Raw genomic sequence first — 17141 nt, forward strand, 5'->3', positions numbered from 1 at the left:
TCAGCCTGGACCTGCCTGGCTTGTGTCTGCAAATTCGAACTGGAGTCGCAACAGGAAAGCACAAGCAGGATGCAGGCGTAGCTGAGGACTTAGCTCCAGGGTACTTCAATGATCATAGCAGTCCCAAGCATCAGCTGTTCCCCATGCACTTGAATCTAACATTTTGGGGGCAGAGGTGGGACTGGGCCTAGCCCTGTGCTTGGTGAGGAGCCAGCCTCAGCTGCAGCAGATGATCTGCCACTTCTTCACCAGACTGCTGCCCCTCCTCCCCCACGCAACCCCCTGCATCATCACACCGCCTCAGGCAGACTTCCGAAACCGAGACCATCTACCCCCAAGCCTGGCAACATGCACAAGAGAAAACTTGCACTTAGTGAAACCACTTTATTTATGTTATTTGGGACTGTACAGTGGAACACAGCGTAGGGAAGGCGACAGTGGTTACTCTTTCAAATCGGAACTGGGCTGCCAGTAACGATACCAGCAGCACAGCAGGGACTCCATGCCACCCCTTGCGGGGGAAGGGTCCCATTAACCCTTGCTGGTGCAGCTCAAGGCAATATGGTTGACAAGAACAGAATCAAAAACCCGGATATCTAGGTTACAGTTGCATAAGGAAAAATGTAAACAGGTCTCTGCAATAAGGACGTCGACAGACTCCAAATGTCTTTTGTGTTTACCTCATAGGACATGCCCAGCTGTCCGCTTTCAAAAGGTAAAAAAAGGAGCAAGCCCTCAGGCTGCCTAAAGAAAAAGCACAGCTCGAGTGCTGGACAATCCAGCTCCTCCACTCGAGTCAAACACCAATCATTCAATTAAGCCAGCTTGACTTCCATCTTCCATGTGCTGCTACCGGTCCGAGGTCTGCCCTGCCTCGTAGCCCTCCGTCTTCATGTCATTGAGACCCAGCTCCTCGTTCTGCTCAAACGTGCGCTTGTAGTGCTCCACCTTCAGCTCTGGGTCTTCCTCTGGAGCATACACGTTCTGAGGGTCCAGAAAGAAAGTCCAAGTCAGCCACCTCTCCTGCAGCCTGGCTGGTTCCCAGGGCAGCAGCACATACTAGGAACTCACTGGGAAATCCAGGAAGGGACCTCAGAACTCAGTGAAGCCTCACCCTTCCTCTGAGAAAAAGCAGGCTAACCCTTGGCTTTCCCCAACGCTTACACAGCAACATGGCACTGAACACCCTGCCCCAGACCAAGGAGAGCAGATGGGAGACAAACCCCAGTCCTAGCTCCCCATGCTTTCACCACAGGTCTCCTATCCAGTTTCCCTGCCCTTGAGTTTAACCAGAGTTACCTGAGAGTGGCTGAACTAACCTATTATCTCCCCCCTTTCTCAGCCCCTTCACAGGCCCTTGGCTGCTGCATAGCAGGGCAGGTTCTGCTGATTATTCTCTGATAAGCAATTGTTAAGGAGACTTGGGGGAACTGCCTTCACAACTGCCCTGTTTACCTGAAGGTAGCTGTTCCCTGCAGAATCATCCATAATGAAGTGAGCCTCCATCTGCCCCTCCATGATCTGAGGAAACAGAGATCAACAGCTGTAACGACCACTGCTGAAGGGCTCAGAGGACCCTGGGTGCCCCCCTTTAGGAATGAAGCCTCCATCACATAAATCTTATATCAGGTGCCCATGATCAGTCAGTCAGTCTCGTCTCATTGACACAGGTACATCCCCATAACAGGCAGAGAAGGCACTGAAGGTATTTGGACTGCCTTCACCATTCAACAGACTGTTAGGTGTTCTGGTTGATATTCTCAGGAATATTAATAGTTCTGAAGCAAGACTCACAGATCCCGCCATGCAGCCCATTTACAAGGGGACACTGGTGAAAGGTGTCTGGGGAACACCACCTACATGCCTCAGGTTTCAGTTACATGCACTTCAGATCTGGAGGAAACAAATCTGAAGCACTTGCCAATTAAGCTGAAAGACACCAACCTGCTGCAGCTTTCTGCCAAACTCCTGCAGCTTCTCCACTTTGCTTGGGGCAGAGCTGTCCCCAAGCGTGAAGGGGTTCTTCTGCACCTGCAACACACACAGGCCAAGTGAAACTAACTTGCCTGCTGATTGTGCCCATATTCCCCAGGGCTTTAAACCCTGGTGCAGTCAACAGGGAACAGGAATAGGTGACCAGGAAGGACAGCGCCCTTCTACACCTCTGCCCACAGTATGGTCTTGTAGGCTCATTTTCTGAGACTAACAGCTCAGACCTTTAGATTAGGGCAGGGAAAGCTGCAGGGTAGCAGTAGCTATGCTGATCCCTGGCTCTACCCAGTGAGCCCCAGAGGGTGCTACAGGCCAGTTAGCACCAGCTCACTGGTATCTATGCCACACAGCTGCAAGCAAACTTCAGTTGCGCCCAGTCTCCCCAGTACAAGCTGCTTACCAGGTCTCTGATGTCCTTCAGGAGCCCTTCCAGAGTGGTGAATTTCCCCCCCAGAGCCCCCATTCCCAGCTCAAACTCCAGCTCTGGAATCTCCACACTACACGTCTCTGACTGCAGTGAACAAAAAGAGTGGTGTGTTTAGACATGTCATGCCAGGGGGTCTAAAGGGAGGCTATGGACTTGTCCTCCGACACCACAGTCCACCATCAGGGCCAAGACCACGACAAGCAGATCAGGAGTTAGAATAAGACCCAGGAGCTTACTGCTATGCCTCCTTCTGCCAAATCAGATGCAAGAAAGAACAAAAGAACCCCCAGAGCAGAAAGGGGGCTCTGAAAGGAGACGTTACCTTGAGAATGTCTCTCGTCATGTCAGAGAGATCTGTGATATGAAGGGTGATCCTGGTGCCCTCTGGTTCTATCGCTCCTCCAGATTTCACCTAAATACAGACTGGCAGTTAGTGAAACAGCATTTAGGAGTACCTTACAGGGGGCACTTCTTCAGTCCTAGGGTCCCCAACAGATGGCTTGGGGCAGACATTAGTCATGCAGCTGCATCTGCTAAGTGACTAGCAGGAGGATGTTTGAGCTGCAGGCGTTGCCTCGGATGGCTAGCATGAGAAAAAATGAAGTCCTGCCATCCTTAAATTGTCTGGGAAACAAGACCCCCTCCCCCAGCAGCCGACAGTTTGAAAACCTTTCAAGACCCCAGAGGTTTAAAGTCTATGCACCCAGAAGTAGCCAGGCTGGGAATACAAGCAGCTCCCTACCAGAAAGGCACTGATGCAAGCAACATGCAAGACGAGCTTATGCCCAATTAAATACATGCCACAAAAAGCAACCAATAACCCCAGTGTCTGCAATCTGCTCTGAAGAGTGGGTGAGGGTCTGAGGTAGAGAAGTAGGCAGAGAACAGCAGTTTGTCCCTGCAGAGAGGGCAACAAAGGCCCTCTTCCAACTGTCCCAACAAGCAGCTCACCTCATTTGTCCTGTGCCCACAAGCCTCACAGTTCGTAGCCATGATGATCACTTCCTTGAAATGTGGAATTTCTGCAGCAGTCAAGGGAATAAAAAAGGAACAAGATCTTCCCCCACACTTCAGTAGTCCCATCCCCGCGTACTTCACACATGAGGATGCAATCTTTGCCGAATGAGAGAGGCAACTGACACGTTAAGGCCCAAGGGTGCAAGTCACCAGAGCCAGGAGCAATTTTTACAGGAAGTACCCAATTTGCAGCCTTTGGTTCCATTTTAAACATTGGATCTGTTAGGATTCCTACACAGGCTTCCAAGCCATAAGTGGATCTCCGGGGGGAAGGGTCACGCTGTCACAGGATATCAGATTAGATCACTCCTGTGGGGATGTCCTGCAGGAAAAGGAACCCAGCCAACATGCAGAAGAGAATTCCTGAGGCTCTCCCCATCACAGATCCTGTGAGGGAGGAAGACCTTCCACGTGTACCAGTCATCTGGTCACCACAAAAGGATACGTACTAGCTTCATATTTGTATTGGCAGGAGCATTGCATTCAGGACAATTGGTGTTGAACTGCAACACCTAGAATGTAAGGACAAGTGAAACATCTGAGCTGATGCACTGGATGCATGTCTGGAAGGCACATTCTTCTCAGAACTAGTTTTTATCTAGATATGCATGGCCCCGATTGCTCTAGTGCGAGGCCTAGTCCAGCAAGCTGGACGTTTTGGGTAATCCTTTGCCTTGGCCCATGCAACACCACGTGCACTGGGGCACTGCTGAGGGAGTAAGCGGCACACTTAGATCCAGGGAGCCTGTCAGAAACAAGATCACTCACTTCATTCCTCAGGTCCTCCACAGAGTCAACTGGCTTCTCCTCTGGCTCATCTGCCTGAAACAGCAGAGACCAACATCAGTGTGCAAACTGCTCCCAGCACTTGATTCTCCAGTCAGGGACTTTCAGGGAAAACCTGAAGGGGAGGACTTCTGCTACTCAACAGCATTCCCCTGACAGACAAAGGAGGGACACACTTCCCAGCTCCCTCTCACTAGACTGTATTACCTCAAGTCCAAGCATCGCAGCCTGCTGGGGAGTCCTCTTGTAATGAGTGACCACCAGCGCTTCATCCTTCTGTGGTGCATGGGGATTCTCCACAAAGCTGTTACCTGAGGGGTCATCAAGGATCTATCGGAGGAGAGGAAGTGTGAGAATCCGCTCCGACTGCCTCCAAAAGACAAGCGGCTCCATCCCTACCTACTCCAGCCAGTACTCACAAAGGTGAAAGAGGAATCCACCTCCTTTAGCCGCTTTAGCTTGTCAATGAACTCAGCTATTTTATTTGCAACCTCTTGGTCTGTTGCCTGCAAAAGGAATCATCCAAAATGTAGCTCTCCCTGGAACAACCTGAATCTCCAGACAGGGCTGTCAGGGGCCTAAGTCGGAGACCTCTGGATGCCCGGAGCTCATCAGCTAGCAGGCAACGGGCAACAACGATCAAGTTTGTAAAACCAGCGTGACCTATAAGCAGGCCTCTCAAGACAGCACTCCTTCTCATGGCATCTTACCCTGCGGACTGGCTGATCCTGCTCCAGGCCAGCTACAGCTCTGTCAATTATCCCCTCGATGGTGGTAAGAGCTTAAAAGAACACAACAACATTAAGCATGGCAGGGCGGTGCTGCTGATGCGGCTGCCTTGGCCCCAACTGTTAGCACTCTTGCCTCACCAGGCCCTTTTAGGGTTCTTCCGTACCCTCCCAGACGAAATCAAGCTCCTGTTTGTCTGTCACTTCCCTGCCGAGACAGCGCTATCCACCCACAGATTTGCCATGTGCTTGTCAGTGGACAACCAACCAGTCACCAGATCTCTACAAGCTTGTGTTAAAGGTGAGGCACAGGCTAAGCTGCAAAACCCTCTCTTTCTGCCAGGCATCTGGTGTTGCTTCAGGCAGACTCGCAGCTGGAAGAGTTGGGGCCCACGACAGGAAAACGCTACGATTTAAGACAGTGAAGCCAAAAAGCCGAGCTCCCCCCACCTTCAGGCAGCCACCTCCGCAAAGCCCCACAAAGCACACACCGCAACATCCATATGAGCACAGATCACCTACCCACCTCCCTTCTGCGAAAAAGCAGGGATTTCAAAGTCGAGCTCTGGGATCCTAGCTGTGGCACAGTCGGTCTTCACCACCTCCCTATTCATGTCCTGAGCAAAACAATTTGAAGAGATTAAATGCATGCGACAGGACAGTTGTTCGCTGCTTCTGTGCAGTCACAGCAGCAAAACTGCTTCTGCAAAATGAACACCCCAAGACCAAGAGACGATTGCATTTCTGTTCCTACGCCATCGCTGCCGCGCTGCAGGAAGGTGCCGAGATGCATTAGGGCCAACAGGAGCCTCGTGTCTTTTCTCATCCTACCAAGGAGACGAGCCTGAGCACTGGACTGGTTTGTTACGGGGGGGCTTTGCATTTTTCTTAAAGAAGAAATTCATGCGACTACTCATGGGGGAAAGGAGGGGTCCCAGAAATGGGCTTTGCACTTGGAGCAGCAGCTCTCAGGACAGCCCCTAAGGAAGCCTATTTTCCACACAGAATTGAGGTCCTGGTTCGAACCCGCCTCGATTTCCCCCTCCCCGTCTTGCCTCTGGTTGAACTGCCCTTGCGGACAGACAGCACAACCGGCCCTGGCTTGCAGGCCGCGTTTCCAGGTTCCTGCGAGGGGGCGCTCGGTCCCGCACTGCGGGGAGACCAGGCGACAACGCCACACACGTCTCACAGGCGTTCGGGCTGGAAGGGACCTCGCAACATCATCGGGTCCAGCCCCCGACCCCAGGCTGCCGGGGTCAAAAAAGATCCCAGCAAAATAAGCATCCAAGTGTTAACGAGCCAGCTGTCAGCTCAGCCCAGGCCCCAGCTCTGCCAGTGCCGCCGGAGGCCGCGCACGCTGTGGGTTGGTCGCTGCTCACAGGACACTCAGGGGCATCGTCCTGCGCCAGCATCCAGGACAAGCGTCCCCGTCGGCCAGGCCGGGACTACCTCGTTAACACGCAGAAGCAACTCCCCTCTGCCGCCTGGCCGGGCCCGTCGGAGCAGCCGGGGGCTCACCTGCCGGGCCGCGACGGCCAGGACGTAGCGCACCCCCTGCTCCTGGATGCGCCCGGCCGACTGGATCTCCGTGTTGGCCCAGGCGCAGCTGCCGCAGGCGAAGGAGCTGACGATGACCTCGCGGAAGAACGGGATCCGGGTCAGCAGCAGCCGCGTCACCCCCTGCCGGGCACGGGACCGCGACGGGACGGGACGGGACAAGTCAGCACGTGCGGGGGGGCCACGAGACAGCACAACCCCCCACAAACCTCCCGCCGCCCCTCAACCCCTCCCCTCCCCTCCCCTCGCGCTCACGTGGCGGTAGCAGTTCATGCAGAGGGACTCGATCTCTGCCGGCTGCTGCTCCTCGTCCTCGGCGCTGAGGGGCCGGAACACGCCGCCCGCCCCAGCCCCGGCCCCGCGCACCGGCTCCAGCGCCCCGATGGCCGACATGCCGCCCCGCTTCCGCCCCGCGCCCACCTCCGACCCGGAACTTCCTGCGCGGGCCCCGCCCCTTTGAAGTATTACCGCCTCCCTGCGGCCACGTGACGCGGAACTACTCCCACTCAGGCTTGGGGGCCCTCAGTAGGCCGCAGCCTGGCCCAGACCCCCCTGGACACGGTGTCGTCCTTGGGCAGGTGCCTCCCGCATGGGTGCAGGGGGTGACGCTCCCCCGCCGCACGGCGCCGCTCGGGCCGCCACGTGTCGGCACCGCGCTTCAAGGGGGCCGTGGACAACGTGGAGAGGAGGCCACGTGTGGTGGCAGACTCACGAGGAGAGGCACCTTCCGAGCCTCCGCAAGGGAGGGCTGAGGGGCATCCTCCGACTGACTCCCCACGCAATCGGCTCTCAAAATCGAAACATTATAACTTGGAACCGATTTCCCCGCAGGACACAACATTACCGTTGGGGGGTCGCTTCCCGAACCCAGCCCCCACACCCAGTTTTCACCCAAAATACCCCAGAATGGTGCACTCGAGCAATTATAGGTGAGCCCCAGAGCTCCACAAATGTATTTCTATCGTCAACAGCAACCGTGTGGGTTTGGAAGCGCTCCTTCGAGGTGCCTGGGCCGGACGCGTTGCAGAGCTCCTGGCTGGAGGCTTCCCGGGAGTCCTGGCTCCAGGTTTCCTGGAGTCTCGTCCGCTCTCTCGAAGACAGCGCCCAGGAAAGCTTGGACAGACGCTGTCCTGGGACACGCGTGACGCAGCGAACGTGTTCGCCGGCGTGGCACGGCGTCGGGTCAAGCGTCGTGAAGTCAAAACCGACATCAGAAAGTTGAAACACTAAATGGGTGTCCATTTAGAAACGTTGTAAATCGAGGACTGCCTGTGTACACATTCACCCGTGGGAGAGGCAGCAGGGAACAGGGGATGCTGTGTTCGCCAGGGCACCCCTTGGAGTAACCAGCAGCAAAGGCCACAACCTGACGGGGAGCAGATTCAGGTTGGACACCAGGAAAACCGTCACGGTGAGGGTGGCCAGAGTCTGGAGCAGGCTCCAGGGGAGGTGGCGCTCTCCCCTACCCCGGGGGTCTTCAAGAGGAGACTGGCCGAGCACCTGGCTGGGGTCGTCTGACCCCGGCGCTCGTCCCTGCCCAGGGCGGTGTCAGACTCGATGGCCTACTGAGGTCCCTTCCCACCCTCACGTCTATGAATCTACGTGCAAGCACACGGGCACCTTCGTGTCGCGCGCCGCGGGCACGCTGCCGTTCCAGAATAGATTAACACCGAGTTGGCGACGCGCGGGTGAGTCAGGGTTACAGAACTGGACCGTCTAGCTAACCGTCTACATACAAATATATCGTGCGTAGGTACAGATCATTCTAGATGAGGTCATTACTAACTTCTGCCTGCTTCCCAGAGAGGCACGCTACGTGCTTTCTGGAGGACCACAACACCAAAGATTTGTGGGATCGTTCCAGCAAAATCGCACGGTCAGATAAAGTCATGGCTTGCCTGACTAGCTTGGCAACTAGAGAGAAATCTGTACTTCCGTGGTGTGGGGAGCGGCAAGGGTGGCCTACGATTGGTACAGCTGTCTAAATCACTGCTATGGGAGCCCAGTGCAGTGCAGTCAGTTATGATTTTTATTTTATCCCGCCATGGTTAAAGCACGCGTGTGCATGGACACACACTCGTGCACACACCGATACACCAGGTTTCACTCAAAGTCACTGCTCTTCTCATGTAAGCTCTGGGAAATATCCTTCCACAGGCTGTCGAGCCGGACATGCAAGTCCTCAATAGGTGCCGAGCTGTCCTGAAACTCCTCTGCGGACGGAGAGGGTGAAGACAACTTGAACTTCACGTCTTCTGTCTCCCGGGCAATGGTCCTGGTGAAGTCTTCTATCTGGAGGAACGTGTCCCTTCTGAACTCTTCGACTCTCATCCGCACTTCCCGGGCCAGGCCCTCCACGTACGGCTCTGCCAGCCAGCGAGGGTCTACGGGCGAGCTAGTAAAGTGCTCTCTCAGGTCGCCGGGGTAAAGACTCAGCTGCTCTTTGAGGTGATTGAGGTTCCTTTGGATCTTCTGGTGGAGACCCCTGGCATTCTGGGTCAGCTTCTCGGAGAGCTCCTGGATGTACTGATCCACTTTCTCTGGGCTGGCTGTGGTGTGAGGCACCACGTTCCTGTGCAGCTCTTCCACGTTGCGGTGGATCTCAGCGACGAGCTTGTCCGCGAACGGATGGAAGATTTCCTTCACTTGATCGGTATGGAAAGCTATTTTATTGGCATACTGGGCGATGAACCTCTGAACCTCGTCCATGCCCTCCTGGAGCTGTGCCTTCGTGTCTTGACTGGGGGTGAGGTGCTGGCGAAGCTCCCCGGCTTTCAGCGACACCTGGTCCAGGAGCTCTGCCGTCAATGGCTGCAGCTGAAAACGAAGCCTCTCCAGGTTCTTGCCTATCCTCTGGTGCACATCGTCCATGTAAGGAGACAGTTTCATCCTCAGGCCTTCCAGCTCCTTCCTGATGAGCCTTCGCAGCCCGTCGGAGTCTTGATAGAGCCGGGGCTGGAGTCCTGCACTGAATGGAGCCAGTTTCTCAAGGAAATTTCCCATGTAGCTGCCCCTTTCCTGGATACTTCCCTTCAGGTTTCTGTACGGGAAAAAACAGACACACTAAAGGTCAGATCCCTGATTTTATCTTGTCCCTCTGTCACTTGGCTGTAGAAGGGGCTGGATGCCGGCATGTACTGAGCTCTTGGGGTCTTATGCACCTCTCCCAAATAAATCCGTCTGCTTGGAAGCGAGTGGGCTGTGGCAGGTTGGTGCCTGTGATGTATTTAACCCCCCCAAAAAACAGTGTACTCACTTGGTGTCTCTGCCCAGCTTCGTGCTCTGGGCGTGCTCCATGCTGTCCTTGTCACGCGTGAGCTGGCTGTGGTAATCCCAGGGCCCGTTCCCCGCCAGTTCGGCCTGAGAAGCTGCAGGGGTGGAACAAGAGCATTCACAGAGCAGCCTGGGAGGAGCCCTGGTAAACTGGGCTGCCCAGCAGGACGCGGGGAGGCCGAACAAAGGCATGGGGGACATCTCCCTGGAAAAAATCCCAACGCTAGGACCTACTTTTGGGCCGACGGCACTCAGTCTGCCACTGTCAATATGGCATTTTCCCCTGAGGGCTCTGAGGGAGCTTCTCAGGATGGGCTCCGGGGGCTTAACATCTCTGCTGATCCATCCCAGCACAACGTTCCTCTGGGGGTGGGTGGCATTAACCAAGGGATCCGGGGAGCAGTAACAGCCAGGGCCCAGCTCCAGAAACAGAGGAGCAACAGGTTGAAGCGCAGCAATGAGCTCAGAGCAACTGTGTCTCAGGTGATGCAGATTTGCAAACGAGCAGAGACAGGGCCACATCACTGGAAACTGCCCCAGGTGGGGAGGAGCGGGGTCACCTCACCTCGCAACCCAACAGCCCCTCTCACCAAGCTGCCTCCTCGCGCCCTGGCCTGTCCAGAGCGATGCAGTTAGCCTCCACACAGCATTTACAAAGAAGAGCACCCACCTGACAAGCTGGCCAAGACCACAAGCAGGAGTGCAGCGTCCAGAGACATGGTCCGTCTGGTCACCGCTGGGGACACTGCAAGGAGAGGAGAGTTAGTGCAGGTCCGGCCACGGCCCAGACCTCACCTCCACTTTCTGGACTCACAGGGGAGGGCTCAGGGTTGTTTTCAGCTCCTGAATTAGATCCCTCTTTCTGCCCAGATCTGTTTCAGGTGTGGGCTGAGATTGCCTGGGCAGCCTGGACTTGGACACGCACCTGGCAGCCTCCGAGGGCCGTACAGTCAGCCGTTTAAAATTATCGGGGGTGTTCAGCTCTGCTTGCAAGGAGATTCCCCTGAGAGCAGCCTGGGAGAGCGGGCAGGAGCTCCCTGGGGAAACCCACTTCCCGTACCCTGTGAGGCACTCAGGAGCCCTGATTCAGGCCCGTTACCAAACTCCTTTGGGAGCCGGCACTGCGGGTTCACGCTCCCAGGGAAACACAGACACAAGCACTTTGCCCTGCAGAGGCACGTTCGTCCAGGGCTCTCAAAGCGCTTTGCCATCCAAGTAGCGCAGCGTGGCAAGTCAGCGCTGCACAGACTGGGGTGGGGAGCCCAGTTATGCCCTCTGGGAGCTAGAGGCCAAGGCTCACAGAGGAGATGTGACCAAGAGGGTGTTGGAGAAAGGGTCCTTTGCTGGGACCCTTTGCTCCCTGAGACTGCAGCGCCATCCCAGAGCCCCAAGGCCACCTTCCCAGAGTGGGGACCTGAACTCATGAGTCCTGCTCACAGTCCTCTGCTTTGGCCCCCCTGGAGCCGCTGCAGAACAACAGTGCGGCACCTCCCGCACCTTACCTGGCTCCTGTTCCCCGCTGCTCCTCTGTGCTGCAGCCCCGGCGCGCTGCCCGCTTTATATGCGCCGCATCAGCCGAAGGCAGAGGCGCTCAGGTCATCGGCTCTCCCACGCACGCTGCAGAGCCAGTCAGTTTGGACCTCACACCATGTAAATACAACGTGGAGGTTCGCTCAGGATGACGTGGGTGCCCAGGTGCAGCCCGTTCACTTACCTCCCCGGCCCTGCCCAGCGCCCAGGCTGGTTCAGGTCCACCTTGCCCATCCAATCGCTCCCATCTCTTGCAGCCCACAAACTTAACCCTTTGTCCGGAGCAGGAGCCGTGCTCCTGTGGCCCCCGAGCATCCTCTGCGCGAGCGAGCTAAAAATACCGGCGCGCTCAGACAGGCAGGGCTGGTAGCCTGGTGCAGGTCTTGACCCCGCTCGGCTCGGCGGATAAGGGGTTTGCTCGACGGCAATAACAGAGGCTTCGCTGTTTGCTCTGCCAGCGGGTGACGCAGGACTCGGGGCCGACCTTTGCTCCCCGGTCTCGTGCAGCAGAATAAACAGCACGCTCTGTTGACAGAGCTCGGACGGGTGTTCGCCAGCCCCGTAACGGGTGGGGAGCTGTTGTCCCGTGCAAAGCCCCGGGAGAGACCCTCTGCATGCCCGGGGGAGAGGAGGCAGGGAAAGGCAGGTCTTTAGGACTGGCTATGGCCTCTTCAGTGATGTTCCCCTCCAGCCGTGGGGGGTTGAGGTTATTAGGATTTTATCACCTCCGTGCCCCAGGCAAGACCCAGCCTCGCTGCACCAGTTGCTGTGCAAGTGGGGTGTGGGGGCGGCCTTGCTTGTTATAACATTCATTTCCAGGGGATGAGCTGGCCATGGCACGCGGCAGCAAAGCAAGAACCTACAGTGTTTCCCGCGCTTGGGCCATTTCAGAGGGGTGCACGGGACCCCAGTGCTGGAACTGCGGGCTCACTGCCCGGCTCCCGCCCCAGGCAGACGGAGCGGGAAGACACCTGCCAGAGTCAGACGCAGATGCAGACCCAGGGGACGTGACATGAGCCAAGCTGTGGGCTGGCAACAAAACTCAGGGCTGCTCAGAGGCACAGAGGGTGCCAATGCATTAGGGCAGAGCTGCCCGGGCTTGCTGTGGGGTGGGGAGGGCGGTTGTGTCTATGCTGGGGGCTGAGGGCACCTGCGGCGTTGTAGGGGGCTGCTCACAGGCCGGGGGCTGAATCTGACTTGGGAGAAGCCCCGTGTTGAGGGGAGCAAGCACAGCAACAACCCAGGGTTGGCGTCCCCTTGTCCCAGGAATGGACCCGCAGGCAGCTGGCATCCCACCCACATCCCCAGCGCCTTTCCTGGAAGCCCGTGGCACTGCGTGGCATGGCACAGCATGCTGTGTTTCGGCCTGTTCCTGGCGATAAGGGCTGTTTGTGTGCGGATCAGCAGCGGGTGACAGTCCACATCTCTGGCAAAGTCCAGATGGGTGGATGGGCTGGGTGAAGCGCCAAGCCATCAGCAGCCCTCCTCCAAGGCCAGAGTCCAGCTCCTGCCCCCGAGCCAGGCAAACACCGGGTTGCAGAGGGCAAGGATGCTCACGTCCTGTTTGCTTCCCTGCCTGACCCCTGACCGCCTCTGTCTGGTCTGCACTGCCCTGCAGTGGAAAGCGCGCTCCCCCTGCTCAGATCTGCTCCCGCGCAGGGTCATGAGAGCCCCTTTGCTTCCCACTGGTGTCTGGTCACCGTGGCACTCGCGCCCAGCCTGCCGCTCGCCCACAGCGCTTCATTCCCACGTGAATCGGGCTGGCGGGAGGAGACCTGGACGGCCCGGGTCATGCTGCACCCGTAGGATGGGAGCAGCCCTGGCTAGGCCTAGCAGGGCAGCTCCCCAGCCCGTGCATCCAGCTGAGCTGCCCGGCCAGGGGGCAGAGGGACATGGGAGCATGCACCAGCGCAGCACGCACCTGAGCATGGCTCACATGTACAAACCCAAGCCAGCTCAGGACGAGGCATGGCTTGCAGAGGAGCTGCAGCCGGTGTGCCAGCCTGGGGCGATGGTGCCCTATCCATCTCCTGAGCAGAGCGCCGGGGCCGTTTGCTCCAAGGGCCTCACCGAGAACCAGCGCTCGGCTGTGCCCCCAAAGCTGCCCCCTGAGAGAAGGGGAGCAGATGTGGCAGGAGTGTCCTCCACCTCCCTGGGCAGGTCCCCAGCTCACACCTGCCAGGGACCTTTGCAGCCCCCCGGGGCCCTGGACTGAGCTCTGCCCTGCCGAGGCATGTCCAAGACCCTTGGGCCAAGGCTCAGCTGATGCAAGGTGGCAGATCCGCGTGGACTTCACGGAGCGGCACGGCTCTACACCCAGGGCAGGCCTGTGGCTGTCGGGGCTCGGAGATCTCCCAGCAGTGCCTGGGGGGAGGCTGCTGCTTTTAAATCCCCACGGATTTAAATGCCCCTGGGGGGGTCAGATCCTGCAGCAGGGGCCGGGGCCAGACCTCGCAGCCTTCCCCACGGAGTAGAGCGACTGCTCGGGAGACCGCTGCCCTCCCATCCCAGTGACGGCCTGACCCACGGCTCCCCCCAGCACAGCCTCGTCCCCTTGTGCCCTCAAAAGGTGGGGGAAAGAGGACAGGCAGACCCCGGGCAACCTTGCTCACCCCCCTGCGCCAGCCCACTCCATCCCCCCGCAGCCCCGGGGACCCCGTGCGGGATGGGGACTTGTCTCCCAACCGGGCTGAGAGACGAGACGGAGACGGCACGTTACGTTGCTGTGGTGGTTTTATTTCTGCAGCTGCAGTGGGCGCAGCGTTTGGGCAGGAACGAAGTGCAGCGAGGACAGGCAGGCGGGCAGCTCCCTCTCCCCACGGGGCTGCTGCGGGGCCGCATGGACGCCCCTCATTGCTCATCCTGGGGCGAGCTCTCGATCTGCTTGAGGCTGCTGAGGAAGGAGGAGAGCTGCTGGCGCAGATCCCTCTCCAGGAAGGCGAGGTGGTCCTCTACGCTGCTCGTGTCGGACCCCAGCTTCTGCCGCAGCTCCTCCAGCTTCTGCACCAGCTTCTGGTTGAAGGCCTCCCCGTGGGGCGCGATGTGCTGGCGGAAGTCGTCGATGATGCGGTCCATGCGCTCGCCCAGGCCCTCCAGCGTCTGGCGCAGCCTCTTGCCGTTGCCCTGCAGCTCCTCGGTGTAGGGGCTCAGCTGGCCCCGCAGCTCCTCCGTGCCATGGGCCAGCTGGGCCTGCAGCTCCTCCACCGCCTTCTTCATCTGGAAGGAGAGGCTCTCGACCTGGCGGGCCAGCTTGTCCTGCGCGTCCTGGGCATAGGGGGCCAGGCTCTTCTGCAGCTCGGCCATGCTCTCGTCCACCTTAACCTTGAGATCTTCGGTCACAGAGGCCAGCCGGTCCTTCATGCCCTCCACGTTGCTGTTGATCTGCTCCTGCAGCTGGTCGGCGTAGGGGGCCAGGGCAGCTTGGAGGTTGCCCGCGTTGTCCTGCAGCTGGTCCTGCAGCTTCTGGGCGTAGGGGGCCAGGCTCTGGCGCAGCTGCTCCGCGTTCTGGTCCATGTGGCCGCGCAGCTGCTCGGCGTAGGGCGCCAGCTTCTTCTGCATCTCCTGGATGTTGCGGGTGATCTGCTGGTGCACGTCGTCGGCGTAGGGCGACAGCTTGGCCCGCAGCTCCTCCAGCTCCTGGCGGATCTGCTCCTTCAGCTTCTCCGAGTCCTGGCTCATCCGGGCCTGCAGCTCGGCGGTGAAGGGGATCAGCTTCTGCTGCAGGTCGGCCATGTAGGTCTGCACGTTCGCGAATTTGTCCTGCAGGAGGGTGCTGCGGGCGGAGAGCGGGCACGGTCGTCATGCGGCTCCTCCGACCCCCGACACCCGCAGCCCCCGGGGCCCGGCGTGAGCCCTCCTGCCCCAGGGGAAAGCAGAGGTCTGTTGTCTGCCCCCCAGCCCCGGCCCCGGCAGGGTCCATCGCCTGTACTCACTTGATTTGCTTGCTGAGCTTGGACTCCTGGATCTGGTCCATCGTGTCCTGCGCGCTGCTCCTCATGTCGGTGAAGTAGCTCCAGACTATGTTGGCCACCTGCTGCGCGTCCAGCTCCGTGTCCAGCTCTGCGTGGCTGCCTGCGGAGGGCACGAGGATGCTGAGCGCTGGGGCCCCTGCCTCCCCCACCTCCCATGCAGCCATGTCCCCCACAGGCATCACGGCAGGTGCTGCATGCCACCCCCTGCCACGCAGAGCCTGGCCTCCCTGCCTCTGGCTCCAGCACCCATCAGAGGCCGGCGCCAAGTCCCCACGGAGGCTGTGCCCGAGCCCCGCGGGGCCCTACAGAGCTGGGGACGGGGCGGCTGAGCGGGGCACCCTCACTCACCAGCAACGGCAAGGAGCGCCAGGGCGAGGGCGAGGGTCTTCAGAGACATCCTGAGCAGCTGCAGTGCGCGGGTCGTTGGAGAAGGGAGGAGTCCTGCATGGAGGAGATGAGCGCGCCGGTCAGTCTCCATGCAGCCAAGTTGCCCCCGCCGCCCTCCCGCATCACGGCATCATTTCCACCCACGGGAGCTCCCCACCATGCCCTGGGCACGGCCAAGCCCATTGCACCAGCACCAGCCCTGGGCAGACCCCCAGCCACCCTTGTCCTGGCAGCGGCCCCATGGCCTGCAGCCCAGGCACCATCGATCAGGGGCGCGCTGCCAGCAGAGCCGTCTGCCGCGCTCCCAGCCCCTTACCTGCGCTGCTGCTTGTGGGCTGCCCGCTGTGCCCAGCCGCCTGGTATTTATGCCCCGAGAGCAGCCACGCTGGACTCCACGCAGGGCTTGGACTTTAGCAGGGACGCGACGTGGAAGTGCCTGACGTGCACGAGGGCGTCGTTATCTGCCCGAGAGCGATGGCGGAGATAGCACGGGCCGGCGGGCGGGCGGGCGGGCGGGAGGGAGGCAGGGAGGGAGACGGGGCTCGAGTCAGCTGGGCTGTGGCAGAGACTGCATGGGACAGGGCGGGCAGAGCTGGGGGGCTGCGGGGCGCCTTGCCTCTGCACCCCAACGCCAGAGCCAGGGGCTGGGCACGAGTGACCTGCCAAGCCCAGGGGGCAGAAGGGGCCTGGGCTGCCCGGCCCACACGGGAGGCAGGACAGCACCGCAGATGGGCAGACAGCCCCGCCGCGCGTCGTGCTGGCCGAGGGGAGCAGCATGGCTGCCGGATACTCCCCGCAGCCCTGGAGCAGGGGCACGGGTCTGGCTGGGCCTGCCCGGGACTCCTGGGTTCCTCCCCTGTCTCCAGCATTGATTTCTAGAGCGTGGCACTTCTCCGGTCCACGTGCCTCGGTTTCCCCATCCTGTAACATGGGCAGGATAACGATGCCCTCTCTGCCAGGCACGTTGGGACACAGGGGCCGAAGCAGGCCAATGCAGGGCTATTGGGGCCAGCTGTGCCACGGCCCTGCACCCCGGTGGGAGCCACGATTCCCAGCCAAGGTCCGGGGCACTGGCCGTGGCAGGATCTGTCCCTAACGCCCCAGACCTGTGCTGTGCAGGGCAGGAAGCCCATCTGGGCCCTTGCTTGGAGCCTGTCCAGCAGCCGGATCCAGCAGGCCGAGCCAGCCCCCTCCAGGCCCACACCCCAGGAGTGAAGGCAGTGCCCAGCCACGGCGTCACCCACGGGGCAGAGCCCACACCACCCACGTTCAATGGCCAACAGCAACGCCCATGGCCGGAGCGCCCGGGGAAAGGTGCCCACGCCAGCCTCATGCCTGGCCCGGCTGGAGGCGCAGCACCGTGTGCTGCTGGGAGGGTGAGCGGGTTGGGCATGGGCTGCCCCGGTGTTGCGCCCGGCCGGGGAGGCATGTTTGTGTAGCTTGGTTGTGTGTCAGACGGGAGCTCCCCAGGGC

At 59.4% G+C, this 17141-nt stretch overlaps 3 protein-coding genes across 4 annotated transcripts; all 3 read right to left on the reverse strand.

Moving 5' to 3' along the window:
- Positions 1–364: 364 nt before the first annotated feature.
- Positions 365–6920, reverse strand: ZPR1 (ZPR1 zinc finger). Its single transcript, XM_014608854.3, has 14 exons — positions 6763–6920; positions 6469–6630; positions 5477–5567; positions 4933–5003; positions 4642–4728; positions 4430–4552; positions 4205–4258; positions 3882–3948; positions 3371–3441; positions 2742–2831; positions 2393–2503; positions 1945–2031; positions 1456–1521; positions 365–984 (listed from the first exon to the last, which is right to left on the reverse strand). The coding sequence occupies exons 1-14, from the start codon at positions 6898–6900 to the stop codon at positions 850–852; spliced, it is 1353 nt and encodes a 450-aa protein (XP_014464340.1). The 5' UTR covers positions 6901–6920; the 3' UTR covers positions 365–849.
- A 1598-nt stretch (positions 6921–8518) lies between these two features.
- On the reverse strand, positions 8519–11709 carry APOA5 (apolipoprotein A5). 2 transcript variants are annotated; one of them, XM_014608861.3, is made up of 4 exons: positions 11283–11709; positions 10451–10525; positions 9764–9875; positions 8519–9547 (listed from the first exon to the last, which is right to left on the reverse strand). In XM_014608861.3, the coding sequence occupies exons 2-4, from the start codon at positions 10497–10499 to the stop codon at positions 8611–8613; spliced, it is 1098 nt and encodes a 365-aa protein (XP_014464347.1). In that variant the 5' UTR covers positions 10500–10525; positions 11283–11709; the 3' UTR covers positions 8519–8610. The 2 variants fall into 2 exon arrangements, with proteins under 2 accessions (XP_014464347.1, XP_059575834.1); XM_059719851.1 differs by lacking the exons at positions 10451–10525; positions 11283–11709 and having other exon boundaries at positions 9764–10225.
- A 2316-nt stretch (positions 11710–14025) lies between these two features.
- Positions 14026–16081, reverse strand: APOA4 (apolipoprotein A4). Its single transcript, XM_019480662.2, has 4 exons — positions 15985–16081; positions 15630–15722; positions 15243–15381; positions 14026–15082 (listed from the first exon to the last, which is right to left on the reverse strand). The coding sequence occupies exons 2-4, from the start codon at positions 15676–15678 to the stop codon at positions 14161–14163; spliced, it is 1110 nt and encodes a 369-aa protein (XP_019336207.1). The 5' UTR covers positions 15679–15722; positions 15985–16081; the 3' UTR covers positions 14026–14160.
- Between the last annotated feature and the right edge of the window lie 1060 nt (positions 16082–17141).

This window comes from Alligator mississippiensis, chromosome 16, assembly GCF_030867095.1.
Source record: "Alligator mississippiensis isolate rAllMis1 chromosome 16, rAllMis1, whole genome shotgun sequence".
NCBI lineage: Eukaryota > Metazoa > Chordata > Crocodylia > Alligatoridae > Alligator > Alligator mississippiensis.

What these genes read in the sequence shown, in the direction of transcription:
- APOA5 (XM_059719851.1), bottom strand. Translation starts at nt 9,981, where the DNA reads ATGTCCCCCATGCCTTTGTTCGGCCTCCCCGCGTCCTGCTGGGCAGCC. An exon ending in AAGCTGGGCAGAGACACCAA is followed by an intron (nt 9,548 to 9,763) that starts GTGAGTACACTG and finishes TTTCCCGTACAG; the next exon opens with AAACCTGAAGGGAAGTATCC.
- ZPR1 (XM_014608854.3), bottom strand. Translation starts at nt 6,900, where the DNA reads ATGTCGGCCATCGGGGCGCTGGAGCCGGTGCGCGGGGCCGGGGCTGGG. An exon ending in TGGAGGACCTGAGGAATGAA is followed by an intron (nt 3,949 to 4,204) that starts GTGAGTGATCTT and finishes CTTACATTCTAG; the next exon opens with GTGTTGCAGTTCAACACCAA. An exon ending in TACAAATATGAAGCTAGTAC is followed by an intron (nt 3,442 to 3,881) that starts GTATCCTTTTGT and finishes TGACTGCTGCAG; the next exon opens with AAATTCCACATTTCAAGGAA.
- APOA4 (XM_019480662.2), bottom strand. Translation starts at nt 15,678, where the DNA reads ATGTCTCTGAAGACCCTCGCCCTCGCCCTGGCGCTCCTTGCCGTTGCT. An exon ending in GGCGCTCCTTGCCGTTGCTG is followed by an intron (nt 15,382 to 15,629) that starts GTGAGTGAGGGT and finishes TGCCCTCCGCAG; the next exon opens with GCAGCCACGCAGAGCTGGAC. An exon ending in AAGCTCAGCAAGCAAATCAA is followed by an intron (nt 15,083 to 15,242) that starts GTGAGTACAGGC and finishes CTCCGCCCGCAG; the next exon opens with CACCCTCCTGCAGGACAAAT.